This window comes from Caretta caretta, chromosome 6 (genome assembly GCF_965140235.1).
Source record: "Caretta caretta isolate rCarCar2 chromosome 6, rCarCar1.hap1, whole genome shotgun sequence".
Taxonomy (NCBI): domain Eukaryota; kingdom Metazoa; phylum Chordata; order Testudines; family Cheloniidae; genus Caretta; species Caretta caretta.
Genome location: NC_134211.1, coordinates 34,119,690 through 34,140,940, shown reverse-complemented (window position 1 = coordinate 34,140,940; position 21,251 = coordinate 34,119,690). Strand labels below are relative to the sequence as shown.

Sequence of the window (21,251 nt, the reverse complement as noted above, 5' to 3'; positions counted from 1 at the left end):
GCAGCTTAGGAAGGGATTGTACCTCAGAAGAAAGGCACAATTCTTCCCTGAGCTCCTCATGGGGCAGTATACCCCCTAGTCCAGTGGTTCTTAACCTTTACTGCAGTCTGCACCCCTTTTGTTCTCAAAATATGTTCTCGCACCCCTTATCAAAAATCAAAATATGTTCTCGCACCCCTTATAAAAAATTGTTGAAGTAGGTCAGTTCTTTATACTTAGATATATTTTTGTTTGTATATTATAGTAATTGTTTAAAATGTATAATGTTAATAAATACATAGGTTTGAAACAAAACAAAGTAGTTGTACTTACATGCCTGTGCTTAATTTGTGTTTTCGATGATTTAGCTTCTAAAAAAATCTGGCATGTCTCACACCCCCAGAAAGGGCATCTCGCACTCCAGGTTAAGAACCACTGCCCTAGTCAGTTCAATGGCTAAATCCTACATTCTAGTCCACTAGTTGTAGTTGTGGGGTCAAATCCTACTGATTTTACTCACACAAGTGAATATTGGCGTATGGAAGGTGAGGAGTATTTGGTCCAAAATGGAAATATGTTTTTTTTTTGTTAAAATCCTTAATATATATTGTTCCTTCTTTGTTAGCTCATATTCCTGTAGCTTAAGTGTGTATAGAATGCATAGTTTGAATCTGATTATTCCACTCCTTTTTTGTTATCCAACTAATTAGAATGCTGTTTTAAATTATGCCTGCTAGTATTCTATCCTAGCACCACAAAGAAAAGTTTATATATATTAGCAGTCATTCATATTAAATAGAACCTGTAACCTACTTTGCAAGAACTATGTATCAACACAATATTTTGTACTTAGAAAAATCAAGACCATTCCATTTATCTGAAGTTTAAATTAGTAAAGAATTCAAAACCAATAAATTAACTAAAAAAGAAAGTACCAATTTAAGCAGAAGTTGTATTTATAGTATGTAAGAACAATATAGTAACAAGGCTTAACTGTAATGGAAAGTAATTTCCAAAGGAAATTGAGTAAACTAAAAATGCTTTGCAAGTTGTACTAACAACCTTTGCAAATACTTTATTTAATTTTATTCTTATATTTTGCATTTTATGTTTTCATGCATTGCTGAAAGTGCTTATGATTTCTCTTGGCATATTTACTTGATGACACATTTGTTAGATGCACTCTTATTTCCAGTCTTTTGTACATTATCTTCAGTATTGAATAAATTATTAAAACTTACACCATTATAACTATCAACATCAATAACTACTATTGTGTATAGTTTCATTACCATATGCATTGTGGGAAAGCTTGTATCACTGCAGATTCCCCGGTGCAAGGCATTATTTAGTAAACTTGTGTTGGCAATAAAGGAAATAGTCTTATTTCTTATTACCAAAGTGTGGGAAATCTTCAGAATACTGGCAAAACTATTTGTTTTCTTTTAAAGAATTTGAGTTGGCTGGTAACCTGAGTGAGACCACATTCATTTCAAAATAACCATCAAACAGTTAACAAATGGTAATAGCTCTATGTAACAGATCTTTGAACTAATGAAATGGAAGAGATAAATTCCAGATTCTGGCCCCAGTTCAACACATGTTCATGCTAAACTTCAAACATATTAATAATACCATCACTATTCAGCAAAGCACTTAAACATTGAGGTCAATGGGATGTATGTACTACTTAAAGTTAAGCACATGCTTAAATACTTTGTTGAACAGGGATAGGATTATTAATATGATTAAAGATAAATATGTGTTTACATCTTTGCTGAATCAGGACCATTATTAGCAGACCTTTGAGCTACCCAGTTCCTCATCTAGGCATAGCTTAGAATACATAGCTTAAAATCTATTTAAAATAATTCATTTTTTTTTATCTCAGAGAAAACAAACAATCATAACAAATTATCAGTTTACACAAATTGGAAAGTATTTCTTGCCATGAACCACATTTACATCAGTCTTAGATCACGACACTGAACTTAAAAGGTGGAGCTTTTGTTGAAAAACTTCCAACAGTTGAGAGTGATTTTTGCAGTACACTGCTTCCTTAATTTCTCCCTGTACCAGAGGAATCTCAGCAAAACAAGAATTGGGGGGGGGTGGTTTAACCCAACTCCCATTGAAGTCAAAGGGAATCTTTTCATTGATTGTTAATTGGATCAACCTTTACTGAAAAGAACCAGCCATGTAAACACTTTTCAATAAAGCAAGTTCAGAACTTTGAAGAGAGGGTGTTTGCCTGTCTTTTCCCAGATTTTAGAAAACGTAAAATGTCTAAAACGTAAAATTTGTATAATTAACTTTTATGGGAAAAATAATACAAACCTTTATCAGCTTGAGCATACTGTTTCTTTTTTCTTTCTTTTTTTACATTCTGAGACAAATAGTTAATTGGATATCAAATTGTGATTTGGGGGGAGAGGGAGAGTTAGTTATTTTTATATTGTATTTTTCCAAAAGGCATACCAGTAAATTAGAAAATGTTATTTTTGTAGAAATTTCTGTAGGTGAATATATATGATAAAAGCATTATTTTAATTTCTTCCTTGTTGCTTACTGCTATGTTTTGTTTTGTTTTTTCCCTAGACCACATAGTCCTCACCTGAGACATTCTAACCGACACACTAGGACTTCCGTTACTTCACTGACTTCAGTTGGTAAGAAATAGTTCTGTTAATGTTAATGTTTTCTTCCCCAAAACAAAATCTGACATGTTCAAATAAGATTTAAATAGATCTCCACTGGAATAGCATAGGATATTGACTTCAGTGGAACCACCCCAATATACATCAGTGGAAAATCTGGCCCACAGAAATTAGAATGACTGTATAATGCCCTCTTCTGTATACACTGAGTATAATGTATGCACAGAAAATACTTGATGGTATAGCAGGATAAATTATCACCCTGAGTTTAAGATGTCTGCATTACAAGTGCTGAATAATACACAGAATATACACCTGAGCAGAGCTAGGGAAATACATATATTCTAACACCTCAAAATACAGTAATAAAATAAAATAGAGTTTACTTCTTTTCTTATAAGGCTGGAGCTATATCTTCTTAGAAACTCCTGTTTTGTAAAAATTATTGTACAGTAGTTCTATTTTTTCATTCCTTGTGCAGAATCAGATATCAAATTAAAAGGGAAAAAAAAACTTCACGAACAGTTATCTGTCAAAATATTCAGGTCAATTAAGGTATCAGCTACTTAAACATTTTAATGAAAATTAGCACATTCTTTAGGTGGAGATTTTGGTGCCCTTCCTTGCAATGAGTACCTTACTCCATGAAAAGTACCATTGACTTCAGTGTGGCTACTTATGGAATAATGTATTTAATAGTAGGAATAAAGGTGATAGAATCTGACCATTATTATACGTATATGCATTTGGCAAACTTCCCAAAGTTTGGAGATGAAATGCTGGCCCTACTGAAGTCAGTGGCAAAACTTCCATTGACTTTAGTAGGACCAGGATTTCATCCCATGTCTGTCTGTATCTGGATTGTTGCTGCAGACCCATCTCTATTTACAACATCCTTCATTTGCCAGTACAAAATGTACGGAATTATAGGCATGATTACACTAAAGTATGAAAAGATAAAGGAATAAACAGACATGAGCTACTACCTAAAGAAGGAAAGAGAAAAAAACTTTAAGTCCAGACCCAATTACACAACAGACAAAATGGTTTATGTAAAATTAAGTTTATATATTGAAATACATTAAAAATGTTTCATTCTTATTGTACTTTAATAGTCAAGATTCTGGTTTGATGTTTTCAGTTTATTTTATAGTTTATATTAAAATGATGAGTATATGATTTCATTAATAAAAATCCAAGCAATTTATTTAGGCAGATTTGTTTTTCTAAAACTATGTTTGGAGCTGTTTTTAAAATAGCATGGTATATGGTATGTGGTGGCTCAAGACATGTGAAGTCAGACATAATCAAATATGTGAGAAAGCAAGCAAACTAAGGCACTACTGAAATTAAACTTTAAAATGCCTAGAAATCTAAGTGGACTGGAAAACCCTGTACCATATATAATAGACCTACATGCTAGCTAGATCAACAGCGGCACCCAAGTCATGCATACACTATGAGATGCCATTGTTTGGTGAGAAAATGAGAATGCTGAACTAAGAAAATGAGAATTGTTTGGTGAGAAGCCAGTTCCCTGTCTCTTTTTAAAAGATAACTGAGGGCCTGATCCAAAGCGCTTGAAGTCAATGGGAGTCTTTTCACTTACCATAATGGCCCACTGGAGTGGATTTTTGACAAGACCCTTATGGTAAAATGTTCAAAAGCACCTAAGTGACTTACCACTTAGTTCCAAAAGTGACTTAGGCTCCTAGATGCCTTAAGTAATTTTGAAAATGGGACTTAAGTTTCTAAGTTACCAAGTGGTTTTGAAAATTTAGTATGAAGCTACGTGAAAAGCCAATTTTTAAATAGAAGAGGAACAATTGTAGACCCTAGTGATCCAATTTTCAAAACCAGCTTCTAGAATTACAGTCACAGTTACAGATGGTCAAATATTTGCACATGCAAAATTCTGGGCCCCAATCTGCAAACCTGCCAATAGAGCTACTCGTGTGCTTAGAGTTAAGTATGCACTTCCTTTCCCAAAGATGTTTGTGGGACTTTGTGCTTGAAAAATTTTACAGGCAGAAACTTTCACAAAAAATAGTTTGTAACAGAAATGCTGACAGTACTAGCTGACACAGGGATAGTGCCATGGTCATTTTTATAAATAAGGAAAATCAACCTTAGAAATAAATAAAAGGGTGGGTGGTATATAGAAAACCAAGTTTTATGTTAAGACAGCTATTTAAGGTGCTGATGAGCACCTTCACCTCCAGTGATTTCATTTGACAGGAGCTCATCAGGATCTTTTAGGATTAGTCCCTAAATCAGGGGGGACAGCACCACTGGAAAGTGATGTTAAATGTGCTTGGTTAGTGAATATGAGTTGATAGCTCAATTATAGGTATATTATAAACCATATGATATGCACACGTGATTTTTTAATAATATGCAACAAATTATCTAGAGACAGGGTTATACTATACATATCTAAGTCCCATGCTTTGCTACTGAGACAATACAGGTCAGGTGATTGATCTGGTAAATGGCCAACTGCCAGATGTCAAAATCTCAGATGAAGATAAAAAGAAGAATCTTGAGTTACTAGAAGAAGCAAAGAGAGTGAGTGAGCGGTTCCTAATGCGCAGAGGCAGAAAATCAAGAAGCAGTCTTCCAGAGTCTCCCACAGGTAGGTGCAAGATGTGAAAATAACAAACTACATAGAAATCCAGAAGTTTTCAAATGTATAAGGCACATGTTCAACATGACCCATCCACATTGTTTGTAGTTGTTAATCTCCCTGAGGATATTTCTCTCTAACTGTCTTCAAAGCTGAGTAGAAGGCCTTTCCAGTCAGGTAGTCTAGAGCTGACACACATTTTTTGTGCAGAGAGTTTTCCCACTCAAAATACGAAATTCTACATGGGAAGATGTCCATTTTTATTAGATTTTCCCCCCCACAGGAAATATGTAAATAAAGATTTGTTTTTCAATCCATAGTTCTAAACTAAATTAAAACTGTGTTGACTTAAAAAGTTGTTTTATTTCATTTTTTGGTTTTAAAATGAAGACATTTTATGCTGGAATGTCAATTTGAAATGACACTTTTTTTTCCAACTTAATATTTTTTGGAAAACCGAAACAAAATGATACTTTCAAGGACATAAAGTGAAAATTATGGTTTCATTTTCACTTGTCAATTTGAAACCAAACATTTTGTTTAGAATTGTTTGAAACTTTTTGGGAAAAAACAAAACTTTTTTCTTTCATTCAAAATTCCTGTCAGCAACATTTATGTTTTCTAACCAACTGTAAGCTCATTCTGATTTTTTTTTTCACTAGTTTTCTTTGTGGGTTTATATATATATATATATATATATATATATAAGATGATATTCCTGATACCCCTTTTACCATCATTCTTTTTTTTTGGAATTGCTTGTCTTTTTTTGGGTCATTGAAGCCATAACCCATTATTGTTGTCATTATTTTAACTGTTTTTTCTTATTGGCCTGATGCTGCAAACAGGTGGGCACATGTAAGGGCGCTGATCTTAGAAAATATGCTGTAGCACAATGGGGCTAAGGTCAAATACTTTGTCACAAAATGTTTTTAGGGCCTTCAAACCCAACCAGTCTGTGATCCACAAATTATTGCAAGATATAACTAGGAGTCGCAGAAGCAGCTTGCTGCTTGCTTCCATTGTGGGTTCTGGCCCTTTTCAGTTCACACTGTGTACAAACTCCCAAGCCCTCACTCCTGTACATCCACTTCCCTGTGTTGCAGTGCAGACAACCCCTACAAGTGACCACAAATGCAGTAGAAATGCAGCATCAGAGGATCATATTTAGCCCATTCAGGAAGTAGCCTGTTTGTTTCTCAATACAAGTTGTTTATATTTTTAGAAACTAGTTTCCGTTTCCCCAAAATGTTTTTAGCAATCTGAAATAATTTGTTAAGACTTGGAAATGCTCTGACCATGAACATTACCATCAAATGACTATGCTACCCCACTGTCTGTTGGGGTGTTTAAACCTGAGCAGGAAGCTTAGAAACCACAAGCCAAGTTAAAAAAAAATTACCTAATGCTTTCTTTTTCTTTTTTCCCCCCCTGTTTTAATGAAGCTGTTTCCCCTACACTTAGTCCAAGGGTTTCACCTGTACCAGCTCAGAGCAACTCTCTCACTCTTCCAATCCCAACAGGTAAAGTTATCTGTAGATGTTCAAATTTAAACTATTTTACAAAGCCGGGGGGGGAGGGGGAATGCCCATTAGGCTACACTTCCATCCATTGAAAAGTAGCCAGGATTCATAAATTCACAAGTCTTTGTCCTTGAAAATGATGAAGTTTGTGAATACCCACCATACGTTAGTAGGTATGCAGCATTGTTGTAGCCGTGTCAGTCCCAGGATACCAAGAGAGACAAGGTGGGTGAGGTAATATCTTTTGTTGAACTTCTGTTGCAGAGACAAGCTTTCAAGTTCTCACAGAGCTCTTCTTCAGGTGTGGGAAACTTATTCAGTGTGTCACAACTAAATACAAGATGGAACAGATATATTAAGACCGTTATTTTGTGCTTATTCCTAGGTTATATGTCCGTATTTTATTGTCCTTCTCAACTGTGAAGCTTTGCTATAATAATTAATGTTCTATTCCTACTGCAGTAGAATAGGCATTTGTTTATTATTTTTATTATTTATTATTTCCACTTTAAGATACAACTTTATGAATTCTAATATCTAAGTGGGAAATTTTCAGTGTTGTGCCTTTGAAACTCTCCATCTCAGTTATCTTGCGAGTGGGTGGGTGGGTCTGGGTGTTGTTGAAATATAATAAACAAAAAATAAAAAAGCAGGAGATTCTCTCCTCATATATTTTTTACTATTCTAGGGTCTGATGTATGTATAGCCACGGGTGCTGGGTCAGTGTCTCCACTGCAGGTAAGACTGAGTTACAGGTGCTGGCTGTGGTATACTGTAATTACAATAATACAACTTTACACTGTCCTATTACTCTCTAAGAATAATGTGATGCTTTCAGTAGCAGTCTCTATACCAAAAGTAGCAAAAGTTAGGGCTAAAGATACATCTTTTATTTAGGTTATGATAAGCTTAATGAGCTGACTTTGAAAGCCAATTACACACAATATAATGACAGTTCTCTGAAACATCATGGAGAAGTGGAGAGCCACTGGAAGATTAGAAAAGATCTAATGTGTTCCTGATTTGAAAAAAAGGACAGAGGCATAATCTTGGTAGTTACCATCCATAAATGTAATTTCTACTTCAAATAAAGTAATGCAACAAATATTAAGAGATTAAAATATCATCCCTGAACATCTAGCGGAGAGCAGAATTAAATGCAATAGGTGTCATGTGTCTGTCAAAAAAATAAAAAAGTCTTGCAAGACAAATTACTTATTTTTTTCTTTTTTGTTAGAATAACAAAATTATAAAAGAGGATGAAAGGCAAGCAGCAGAATTAAGCATTTGATACAGTGTCTTACAAACTCTTACCCTTGAAATTAAACTGAGGTTGGCTCAGATAAGAATACTGTTGTGTGGCTTTGAAACTGAGTGAAAAATCGTAATCAAAGTGAAATGAGATACAGCACTGAACTGAGAGGCCAGGAGGGGTCTACTGCAGCACTGGAGGGAAAAGATTGCTTCCAGCCTTAGGATCTAATCCTGTGAACATTTATGTTCCTGTTTATACACATGAGTATTTCCATTGATTTTTAACTGAGCTACTTATGTGAGGAAAATTTAGAATATATGTGACTTGAGTGTTGCAGAATCAGGGTCATAGTTAACATTTAGAACCATATTGTAACCCTACCTAATGCAGCCATGCAAGGGAATAAAAAGAAATAAGATTCCCACCTCCACACATACACATGACCCTGCACATCTGCATTCAGGTTCCCTGCATCTCCGCATTAGTGCTCCTTACCTCAGTAAAGAGAGGATGGGGTGCATGCCCCATACTTCCTCCATCCCTTCTCTCCTACAGGCATGTGAGTAAGGAATATGCAGATCCCTGGCTCTGACCCCTAATACACAGGCCAGCAGAGTTGGCAGGTGCTGGGAGGGGTGAGGAAGAATGTGCACCCAGTAAAGGAGTGGTGCAAATCATTTCTCCCTGTGAACTAGAGGCGAGTAAGGAAGAATCTGTGTTTACTGTGACAGTTCCTTCTCACGCATCAACTAGAGCATTGGGCAAAGGTGCAGTCTAGCCTTTTGCAATCAGAAGGAGAGAGTAAACACCATGTTAAAGAAATTTTCCAATTAGGCGGAGTTGCAATTATCAGTAAACAGAGAAATAACAGAAAGGGACCCAGAGAGATTAGAAACACAGGGAGAAAATGAGATAATGTGATTTAACTTAGGAAATATAAAGGCTCATATACTGGTGGTGGGGAAATAATAGGAATCATTCACTCAATTAAAGGAAGAAACCTGGAAAGTTATCATGCTGAGAGATGTAGGAGTAAATGCGTATAAGCACTTTGATATCCTCGGATAAAATAATTGTAATAAATGGTGGTAATAATCAATTACAAATTTAATAACAGTATGTCATTCCAAAGAAGCAAATGGCAGCGAACGGGGAAGTGGTCCCCCACCCCGCTCACTCTTTTCCTTATTTTGTGTGTGTGTGGTAGGCACTTTCCAAACACATAAAGAAGTCTGCCCCTTAAAGCATACTATTGAAATAATTATTATTGTTATTTATTGAATCAATCACTTAATCTGGAATTTTATCACCAATATTGCTATCTTTAATCTCCTCTAAACATCATGAACAATATTAATGTCATGTTTTCTCTGGAAAATATCCTAGGAGCACTAAAAATCTAGTGAAGTTCATGGCTATGATTAGATTCCATAGCATAGAAAACATTAAACATTTTTGTCTGTCAGCCCATCAAAGATGGGTAGTTCTCTTTGAATTAAAGAATCCCTATGTCTATGAAGTGCACAGCAACCTTAAAGTTACTTCTATTCATTTTTTATATTCATAGATTCCAAGGCCAAAAGGGACCATTATGATCAAGTCTGACCTTCTGTGTAACACAGGCAATAGGACTTCCCAAAAATAAGTCCTAGAGCAGATCTGTCAGAAAAACCGACTTTTTTCTTTCAATATTTCTTTGATGTGGAAATAAGTATACAAGTTCTAAAGCTCTAAATATTTTCGTTTGTCTATCTCAGTGATTGCATTGCCAAAGGGGAAGGAAATAATAGAAGTTTAATAGAGCTAGAATCAACAGCACTTTTAAGTTTGTATATGTGACAAAGCTCCTCCTCTACCTTGGTGGGTCTTGCGCTTATTGGCAGATTTGCTTGCCTTGGACCTTCACGGCAGCCCTCAGTTTGGCCGTTTTCGTGAACCCACAGTCCAGGTCAACTCCTCCTGTGTCTGACCAGGAGTTGGGAGGATTTGGGGGGAACCCGGGCCCGCCCTCTACTCCAGGTTCCAGCCCAGGGCCCTGTGGAATGCAGCTGTCTAGAGTGCCTCCTGGAACAGCTGTGCGACAGCTACAACTCCCTGGGCTACTTCCCCATGGCCTCCTCCCAACACCTTCTTTATCCTCACCATAGGACCTTCCTCCTGGTGTCTGATAATGCTTGTACTCCTCAGTCCTCCAACAGTGTGCGTTCTCACTCTCAGTTCCTAGCACCTCTTGCTCCCAGCTCCTTACACGTGCACCACAAACTGAAGTGAGCTCCTTTTTAAACCCAGGTGCCCTGATTAGCCTGCCTTAATTGATTCTAGCAGCTTCTTGATTGGCTGCAGGTGTTCTAATCAGCCTGTCTGTCTTAATTGTCTCCAGAAGGTTCCTGATTGTTCTGGAACCTTCCCTGTTACCTTACCCAGGAAAAAGGGACCTACTTAATCTGGGGCTAATATATCTGCCTTCTATTACTCTCCTGTAGCCATCCGGCCCGACCCTGTCACAATTGCAATAAGCCTACACTTTGGGCACTGGGAGAACTACTGCCATACTAATACCTTATGCCTGGAAAGTTGCTTAAGAATTGTGTGTTTGCTTGCTTTGTTTTTAGCTGGGGAGGTTGTGCATGTAGGACAGTGCCTGTTTTCAATATGGATTTCTTGTAATATTGGGCATTAAAACATAAAATGAGTAAAGCAAACTAGTTTTCTCACCTGTGTTAGCAAAATCAAAACAGATGTACTCAATTCAGGCAACCCAATGCCCACTTTGTCTTCATTCTTGCTCATAGTTCTGACTCTCACAGGCCTTGCCAGTCTGGGAGCAAGGGGCCATGCAAGGTTTAAAATAAAAAAGTGATATGAATTCATGGAAAGCCTTGGATTCTCCAGACATGGTTTAACTGGTTAAACTTGTTTAGGCTGTCCTTGCAAAGAGCACCAACAAATTTCTTGTGAAAATATCATTCATTGTAAACCAGATAGATTGACATGCCAGGAATATCTCTTCTGCTTCAGTGTAAGGTTACTTTTTTGACACATTTATGGGCCTCATTCTGCAGCCCTTACTCAGGCAAATCTTACATTGAAGTCAACAGGGAGTTTTGTCTGATGTAAGGTTAGCTGCATTGGACTCTGGAAGTGGGGGTGTGATTTTTTTTCAAAGGCACAAATGAGAAGTGCCTATCTCCCATTGATCATCAACATGCCTTCAAGCACCTACTTGCTTTCTGTGTCTTTCAAAATCTCCCCTACTCTCTCCTCTACAATGAAGCATTTATAAGCAAATGGCAGTGAAAGCGGAAGTGTTCCTCTACAATGCAATCCAGCTCACCCCCCATCCCCCCACACACACAGTGTTTCTATATCTTTTATACATATCCTTTTCTTTCAGAATGTCACAAAAGGTTTAACCGATCGAAAGCAGAATGATCAGAGGAAGGTTTCTCAGGGAAGGTTGGTTCCTCGTTCCACTAGTTTTGAAAACTCCAAAGAGAAACTCTCTGCACAAAAAGAAAACTTTGATCCACTTACACGTATGGATAATTTACCCAAATCCTCCCCTTCAGGCAGTGACGCTGGCAAAACTTCTCTTAACACAAGCACAAACAGCTGTGAAAATGAACATGGAAAACCATTACTTAAGAAATCAAAAGAAAATGACTTTCCTTTAAGAATGTATCGACAAGGACCAGGCATAGGTACTATGGACCCAAAATTTAAAAGTTCTGTACCAGAACTGATGGACCCTAAAGTTACCTGTAAAACAGAACTTAAAGGATCTGGAACACGCCCTCCTCTATTACGAGCTGTATCGTGGGATAGCATAGAACCTGGACATCAAGAAAAGGCACCTTTTAAATTACTACCTGAAGAAGATAAAAGCTTTGCCATTAGAAATAAATCCAGCAATCAGTTGAATAAAACATTAACGTTCAAAGACCTCCAAATACAAGTTCAACCAGTTCGAATGCAGAAATTGACAAAGCTCAGAGAGGTGAGTTTCTGGGCATAAATAGCATTATGGAGTGTTACACTAAGTTACATAATGTTGCAATATCCTATATGTGATCTACTGTGTTTATACATCACAAAACTATAAATTAATACTTATTAAAGTGCTATACTGTAGTAGACTAGGCAAAAAATAATTTTGTACCATTTAGAGATGGAATTGAGGAGATTGGATAGTGAAATATAAGAAAACAGATTTTTTTTTCATTTTTTCTATTTCTCATAAGAGACCATGCAGACTAGACTCTTTTGATTCCATTATTGTTCATCTAACTGTGCATTTCCTAAGTCTTACATAGTAAAAACTTATTAAAATATATGCAGTTGTTATTCTGGGCTCTGAGCACTCTGAGATTTATATTCTTGACTGGATACAAAAGGCTTTGGATGTGAAACACAGTTCAGTACTAATGGAACATGCGTAGCTAAAACTTAAGCCGTTATGTTTAGAAAATTGAGTCCTAATCTGAAGCCCATCTGAAGTCAATGAAAGGTGGACTTTGGATCAGGCCCTTATTGAGAATACTGTTAGTGGTATTCCTAAATACACCTGTACCCCGATATAACGCTGTCCTCGGGAGCAAAAAAATCTTACTGCGTTATAGGTGAAACCACGTTATATCGAACTTGCTTTCATCCACCGGAGTGCTCAGCCCCACCCCCCTGGAGCGCTGCTTTACCACATTATATCCAAATTCGTGTTATATCAGGTCGCGTTATATCGGGGTAGGGGTGTAGTTCTACTGACAAAGTGGCTTCAGTGCACTGCACACAATGTTTATCATTTGGACCAGAAAATCAAACTACAAAAAGCAGCATTTTGTTACGTTTTAGGCTTGCTGTGTTCTCTGAAACAGTCACATTTTCTTATTTTATCACTATTTTTATAATTACAAGAAAGCTTATGCTTAAGTGATGGAAAGAATTACAGCAAAGTTAACATAGTATTGTGTTTTTTTTCCATTTCTATTTATTGAATAAGTAGCTTTAAAATTCCTTTCCACTGGTGTATTCTTGTTCTCAGTTCCATAGAAACTGCAATCTCTTCACAACACACATGCTGCTGTTACATACACATTTCTTGGTTCCCAGAAACCATCTTATGGAAGAAAAATTATCACATGGCTGTATGAGAAACATTACTTGTTTCCCTCTATTTAATATAAAGGTGAACACATAGTACAATGGTATTTCAGTTTCAGATATAGTGCATTATATGTAAACAGGAAGAAGCTGATTAACTGTCTTGTCATTTTAAGTAATATTTGGGAGTGAAATAATCTACTTTCCTCTCTAAGGAGAGATTTAGATGTGAAAGCTCTCCTTCCTGAGGATATATCAACAAACCTTATGCAAAAAAATAAATTCTTTAGGAGTGTTACTTCTGCTTATGCACTTCCTTTTCTACTCTGTGCTATATTTGTCTGCTCCTTCCAGAATTTCTCCCTCAAAACAAGACACTCTCTGACTTTATATGTTAATAGAATTTGGTGTGAGTGGACTGAGAACTGTATATGGACCTAAAGGTCCAACTAAAGTTTAGACACGGTTACTGTACTTCATTAAAGTCTGACTCTGCCCTGGTATATCCCTACATGTCTCTCACTGGAGTCAATGGTATCTTATTTGTCCTTATTGTATCTTATTTGTCCTTTTTTTTAAAAAGGCCACTTTTGTTTAGTTCTGTTGAACACATTTGAGTCTCTGTAAAGAAAATAGTAATTTTTTAAAGGGTTTTGGCCTTTGATCTAAACCTTGGCTTACAAGATATAATGGAGATTAAAAAAAAAAAAAAAAGGAAATTGCCCTTCTTCAGATAAACTCTCAAAGTGCCTGCTGCATTAGTGCAAAAGTCTCCCAGACAGAATACATACCGGGGACAGTGCAAGAGCTGCTGTGCCAAATTCTTTCATGGTGTAACTCTGACTACACTAGAACTACACAAAGGGTAAATTTGGACTTTTAAGTCTAAAAATTAATCTGCTTGATAATTGTCAGTGTTTTAGCATCAAAGTATGTGCTTTTTAAAGTGATTGTTAGAGAGGCATGAAATGTAAAAGATAATCCACCCACGAACATTAGCATACTGATACATATGTATTGCAAAGAAGAACCCTTGAATTAAAAAGCAGTAAATCTTTCACTAGAGCTGAAAGAAACCCTTCACTGATTCTTAATTACAATGATACAACAAAAATATCTTCTTGCAAGCCTCCAGCTGATTATATGCAAGGTAAACACAGCGCTGATATAAAAGAGAATATCAGATTTTAAAGTAGGTTATTTAACTCCACAATATTAGTCCTCTTTTTCTTATTTACATACTTTAAGATGTAGAATTATGTACTGGAAAATCAATTTCTTTCACCAAGTGCTCCAATCATATGTATGCCATAGAGATTCCTAAAAATAAATAATATTAAATTTATAAGCAACAGAATCAGTACCTGAAATCAGGAAATTAACACTTACAATATGTGGCAAAATTCAAGTTAAAAGAGATTAATCTTTAGGTTTAACAGGGAACCTTTTTTAGCAAAGGACCATGTTTATGACTTATAAATACACTTAAGAGAAGAATGTTATCCAAATTTATTTTTTGCAAAATTTAATCCCCTCTCTGCTTGGGAGCATAGTGGCACCATAGACTGCAATAACAGTGAGAAGCATTAGCTTGCAGTAATAACACAGAAGGGGTTTTGAGAAGAATTCCTAGTGGACAAGAGGGCTAAGTGACAGCCACTTGAATGTCCTTTTCTGCATTTTGCCCTCTCTCCTTCCTGGGATCAGTTTTACATTGACTTATTGTAGCAGTAACAATATCTAGAACTTTTTATTTTTCCTCCACTTGCATAGAGAGAAATTGACCTTCAGTAAATGAGAAAAATAAATGCCTTTTGCAAATCCCTATAGGCATTGAGCAACTACAGTGGTGACCATAAATCTACACTGAAGATTCGTTAGTTTGGAGACTTTACTAAATAAAATGGGTTGAAGTGTTTTATACCTGAGTTATTGAGTCATACAATTTAATATGTGACTACAATTAATTCCTTTTGCATACTTCATATATATATGTACATACGTGTATTTCAGAAATACAATGTTGACCTTAGTTTTCACAGTGCTGTGATATTTAAATTGAGGCATCTAATTATTCTGTTTAGAAATATTTCAATTTTTCTCAACAGGAGCATATTCTGATGCGAAATCAAAACTTAGTTGGACTTAAACTGCCTGAACTCAGTGAAGCAGCTGAACAGGAAAGAGGTGCAATATCATCAAGCTGGAAGAAATACTTGTTTATTTCACACAGTCTTTTTATCCAAATAATGTAAAAGGAAATGATCTTTAGTTACTGTACTGTCAGTACATTCTCAAAATGTAACAGTAAATGGGGAATCATCTAACTGGTGTGTTTCTAATGGGGTCTCTCCGGATCAGTTAGTGGCCCTATGCTATTTAATTTTTTTTTATCAATGATCTGGAGGAAACCACAAAATAATTGCTGACAAAGTTTACAGATGACACATACGTAGTGTAAATAATTAAGAGGACAGGTCACTGATACAGAGCAATCCGAAATGCTTCGTAAGCTGGGCACAAGCAAACAACATGCATTTCAATATGCCCAAATGTAAAGTCATACATCTAGGAACAAAGAATGCAGGCTATATTTACAGGATGGGGACTCTCTTCTAGGAAAGCAGTGACTCTGAAAAGGATTTTGAGGTCATGGTGTATAACTTGCTGAATGTGAGCTGCCAGTGCAATCCCTGGATATATAAACAGGGACGTATAGAGTAGAGGAAAGGGGATTATATTGCCTCTGTATTTGGCACTGGTGAAAAATTAGAAAGACTGAGATGGGACATAACAGTTTTCAGGTACATAAAAGGTTGTGACAAGGAGGAGGGAGAAGAATTGTTCTTAACCTCTGAGGACAGGACAAGAAGCAGTGGGCTTAAATTGGAGCAAGGGAGGTTTAGGTTGGACATTAGGAAAAAATTCCTAACTGTCAGCATGGTTAAGCGCTGGAATAAATTGCCGAGGGAGGTTGTGGAATTTCCATCTTTGGAGATTTTTGAGAGCAGGTTAGACAAACACCTGTCAGGAATGGCCTAGATAATACTTAGTCCTGCCATGAGTGCAAGGGACTGGACTAGATGACCTCTCGAGGTCCCTTCCAGTCCTATGATTCTATGAAGGGATTCAGAGAAGAGCCATGAGCATGATTAAAGGATTGGACAACATGCCTTATAGTGGCAGAATCCAAGGAGCCCAATCTGTTTAGCTATCAAGAGAAGGTTAAGGGGTGACTTGGTCACCATCTATAAGCACTAACATGGGGAACAGAAATGGGCTTTTCAGTCTAGCAGACAAAGGTATAACAAGATCCAATGGCTGGAAGTTGAAGCTACAGAAATTCAGACTAGAAATAAGATGCAAATTTTTAACCATTGGAACAATTTACCCAGGGGGTGGTGGATTCTCCATCCCTGGCAATTTTAAATAAAAGCTGTTTTTCTAAAAGATCTGCTCTAGTTTGAACAGGAATTAATTCAGGGAAGCTCTATGGACTTTGTTATGCAGGAGGTCAGATCAGATGATCACAATTATTTGGGGTGTGATCCAAAGACCATTGAAATAAATGGAAAGATTCCTATTAACATCATTAATTCGTAAGTTTTCAGGCCAGAACTAGCATTATGAACATCTAGTTCAACCTCCTGCAAAATGCAGACCACAGAATTTCATCCAGTAATTCTTTCTTCAAGCATGTAACTTCTAGTTGAGCTAGCTCTTATCTTTTACAAAGACCTCAAATCTTGATTTAAATAATTCAAGTGATAGAGAATCCATCACGTTCCCAGAAAGTTGTTCCAAAGGTTAATAATTCTAATGTTTAAAAATATACATCTTATTTCTAGCCAGAATTTGTCTAGCGTAAGCTTCCAGACATTCAACCTTGTTATGCTTCTGTTTGCTGGATTGAACAGCCCGAGCTTCTGTGTGCTAGATTACCAAATTTCTGTTCCCCATGTCAACATTTATAGACTGTGATCAAGTCACCCTTAATCTTTTCTTGGATAAACTAGATTGAGCGTCTTATCTCTCTCGCAGTAAAGCAGGCTTTCCAGACCTTGATTGATTCTTGTGGATATTTTCTGAATCCTTTCCAATTTTTCAACATCCTTTTTGAAGTGTGGAGACAAGGCATGATATCCTGGCCCGAATGAAGTCAACAGCAAAACTTCCATTGACATGAGCTAGGATTTCGCCTTGGAAGTGGATTGCAGTAGCACAGATGAACCAACATGCTTATACTAACCTCCTGTGTCATGATTTTTTGTGTGATCAGATGGACCACCTTGTAGGGGGCTACCATTCAAATGAACAAATGACCTTCCCTTTCCTCAAGAGATTTCCACGTTGCTCTGTAACATGTGTTCCAATATGTAAAACTAATATTAGTGACAGGACTGTAAAGGTTGAGGCCAGTGTTTTCAAACCTGTGTGCCTAAAATCAGTCATCTAAATCTGTGTATGAAACCCTAACATAAAGGTGGTTTGGTTTTTCAGAGGTGCTGAGCATTCACAATTTCCATTTACTTGAATGGGAGTTTTGGGTGCTCAGCACCTGTGAAAAAGAGGCCACCTTTTACGTAGTGGCTTTAAATAAGGATTGAAATTACTAACATCAGTCACCCAGTTAGGAAACATTTCTAAATATCCTAAATATTTCTGCACTCTATAGTTCAGTTTTAAATATCACTACAAGAGAAAAACAAACTTTGGCAAATATCCCTTCCAACCGGGAAGAAGGCTCAGGGGAAGGAAACTTCTGGCAGACATCCCTCCACCTACATTATCCTGTCAGGGGTGCTGGATAATATGCAAAATAGGTTGTGGGGCTCACCTCCAAACCTGGCAGCTATCCTGGGATCTGCAGGAGGTTAGGGCTGGGTGAGCAGAGACTCCACTCCTCCCCTCTCCCCACCAGACCCACTTGGGATCTCCAGCAGCATGATTCCACTGGAGTTTCACTACCGTGGATTCCTCCAGGTGGCTACTGCTCTTAGGATCCCCAGGGTGGGGTATGCTCTGCAGAGAAGATAATGTAGCCTGGGTGTGCATTATCTTTTTCACTAAGTTCCACAGTGCTGGAGAGGGGAATGATGCATCCCATTCCCCCATCTGCCCTATTTCTACTCCTTTCCCCATGCAGACTTTGGACTATCTCAAGAGGCTTACACAAAGGGTAGAGACCGGCGAAGGAGGGCACAGTGCAGTGGAGGTGAAATGCACTTTGTTGCTTTGCACTCCTTAAGTAAGACACTGTCAGAACCTCAAGGTTCAGTTTCACAGGAAAACAGTTGAGAGATTGCTTTACTTTTAACAATTTCAACTCTAGCATCACAGAAAATCACATCATAGTATCACAGCCTGAATAAAAGACACAACTTTTCCCACACATACACACACACACCCCTTCCCCACAATTATTTTAAGGGGATCTTGGTTGTAGTGATATTGTTTGTGGATATAGTCTCTTAGTCCTGTTAATATACCTTTAAATAGTCATTTTCAGCAAACCTAAGTTTGCAGGGCTGGAATAATTGCTACCTTTCAAAATTCACACATGTAGAGTTGGCAGACTTAGAACTTTTGAGACGAAAACATTCTGAAATTCTACATATTTTACATAGGACTGCAAATCTAGGGTGTCACCCAACGTCTAAGGCATAGCATGGACATTTAGAAGCCATCCGCACATCAGAATCTCTAACTGGGGCCTTAAAAATCAACTCCTTCAGCTCACTGGGAAGAGCAGCAAGGAGCAGAATCCTTAGTTTACTTATTAAAGAGCTTCTTACTTCCTTAAATTGTAACAAAATTAACTTAATGTAATATTTTACTAAAACATACAGTAATCAAGGTGCCAACAGTTTCCTTTGTTATGCATCACACAGTTTGTCTCCATCTTATCTTATCAGTGTCAAGTTGTCTGTCTTGGTCATCTTGGGATAAACACGACTTTAAAACTACAGACCTTTAAATAAATTAGCAGACCCAGTAAATTGGAGACACTGTTATGAGGCAGGCTTGTTATTCTTAAGGACATATATGCAACGGTGCTGAGGTGGGTGCTGGACAATTTTTAAGTATTAAAAAGGTACAGAAAACAGGAAATACAAATTTAGTTGTATAATTAGTAGAGAATCTGCCTCCATTAAGCTTCTCTAACTCCAACTACTATCATGCACATTTTTAAAGGGTCAGAGCTTTTTCTTACTACCTCTTACATTTTTCCCAAGTCCAAGAGTTTGTTAAACAGGGAGGATTTATCTAGAAGACAGGAACATGAGTATTCATAGGCTTTCCAGCTTCGTTTGTAGGTGTTCGTGTTCTAGAAATTAGTCTTGTCCAGGGTGCTCACAAACAGTTGTCAGGGCATTGTAATTATCTTGTCCTTTTCCTATTGCTAACCACTAGACGGGAATGAGGTAGTAGGGGGCTTCTGGTATGGAAAAGGGTGAGACCCAGTGTTGTATGAGGAAAAAGTGACTGAAATACACTGAGAGCCACTGGTCCTAGTGAAGACGAGAGAAGTATAAGACTACAATTCAGTATCAATATTCTGTCACATTTGTAGCAAGTGAACATGTAGTATAAACAGTTAGATATCATATATCCATCACAACTTGGGGGAACAGTGAAGCCATGTAGTACAGTGTACTTTCTGCATCAGCAATAATCTTGGCCAGATAGCACATAAATCATCTGGTAAATGACAGTGCCTTGTTATAAAACATCTAGTGCAAAATTCCAGCATGATATAATCAACTAACAAAGCTCAGAGGCACTGGACTAGATGTTCCAACAGTCTATTCTGATTCAACTTCTGGGGTTCCTAGGAAAATGCTCACCTAGAAAAATAGAATATTTGCTCTTTTCCAGTATGTTCAGAGGCACTGTGCCGTGCCAGAATATCTCCTTCCCTCATTATCTCCTTCCTTCCATGCAACAGATTGCCATTCCGAATAGTTATTCTTGCTGCCAGTGTTCAGAGAGGGAAGTAAGGTAACTCTACCCTAGTATTAATGAATATTATAAAAATGAACAGATGGATTATAAATTGGTGATTGGGATAAATAAGGTACACATTTCAGACCGTAGAGACAAAGGGTGGGGTTTTAAAAGCACTCCACTTTTCACCTAACTCTACTCCCATTGAAGCCAATGGTAAAAGTTCCATTGACTTCAGTAACAGCAGAATTCCGCTGACATGGAATATTTTTTAAAAACCCTCCCCAAATGTCTATGGGAGGCTGATTTCTGTATTAACACATGACTTCTTACAGTGACTTAATTGTGTCTTATGAAATTGTCCTTAGGGCCTTCACCTATACCTTGCTCCACTGAAGAAGAGGAGTCAAAGAACAGCTCTGATGTCATGCCTAATATTCCTGATATACTACTACGAAAACTCCATGTGCTTAAATCTCTGCCAGGAAGGTAAAAGCTAAGTAGGGGTATCGGTCCAGAATCCGTTGGAAGTCTGCTATCAAAGAAATAGTTGGTTCGACTGAACTAGCATTATGTAATTCTGCTCTCATATGAAATCCATATGTAGATAGATTTCTGAATCAGGATTTTTGGAAGGGCGATTGAAGCTATATCTTAAAATTTATTCGGCAGAGTCTTATAAAAATATGTGCATTTCTCAAACATCCAAAATGAAGAAAAAGAGAACCCATTTTAAAAATAATTTGAAATTCATAGTTCTGTAAATGTCTTATAAACATGAGGTGCAAGCTACAAATATTCCTTACCAGATTGTTCATGGTCTGACAGCTCCTAGTTTTCCAGAATACTGCTGCAAACTTAGGTATTGGAAATGTTTGTATTTCCTTCATCAAAAAAATGAAACAAAAACTATTGGGCCAGTTTGCTCCTTGCCTTGGTAAAACCTGGGGAAGGGAAACTCTGCAAGGAATCCTCTCTGCCAGTTTCTCCTAGATCGGGGTCCTCAAACTGGGGGTCAGGACCCCTCAGGGGGTCGCAAGGTTCTTACATGGGGGTTTGTGAGCTGTCAACCTCCACCCCCAAACCCCGCTTTGCCTTCAGCATTTATAAGGGTGTTAAATATATAAAAAGTGTTTTTAATTTATAGCGGGGGGGTCACACTCAGA

The 21,251-nt window shown here is 37.3% G+C and overlaps 1 protein-coding gene across 12 annotated transcripts in view; it reads left to right on the top strand.

Annotated features, from left to right (window-relative positions):
* Positions 1 to 21,251, top strand: part of IRAG1 (inositol 1,4,5-triphosphate receptor associated 1) — a 137,967-nt gene that overhangs the window by 81,373 nt on the left and 35,343 nt on the right. For 9 of the 12 annotated variants that reach the window (XM_048852734.2, XM_075129410.1, XM_075129413.1 and 6 more), the window contains 7 exons: positions 2,578 to 2,648; positions 5,098 to 5,271; positions 6,708 to 6,785; positions 7,474 to 7,523; positions 11,435 to 12,037; positions 15,246 to 15,324; positions 20,454 to 20,574. In XM_048852734.2, the coding sequence (XP_048708691.1) occupies positions 2,578 to 2,648; positions 5,098 to 5,271; positions 6,708 to 6,785; positions 7,474 to 7,523; positions 11,435 to 12,037; positions 15,246 to 15,324; positions 20,454 to 20,574 (1,176 nt within the window). The remainder of the gene's footprint in view (positions 1 to 2,577; positions 2,649 to 5,097; positions 5,272 to 6,707; positions 6,786 to 7,473; positions 7,524 to 11,434; positions 12,038 to 15,245; positions 15,325 to 20,453; positions 20,575 to 21,251) is intronic. The other 3 variants (XM_048852743.2, XM_048852740.2, XM_048852738.2) reach the window with 1 other exon arrangement.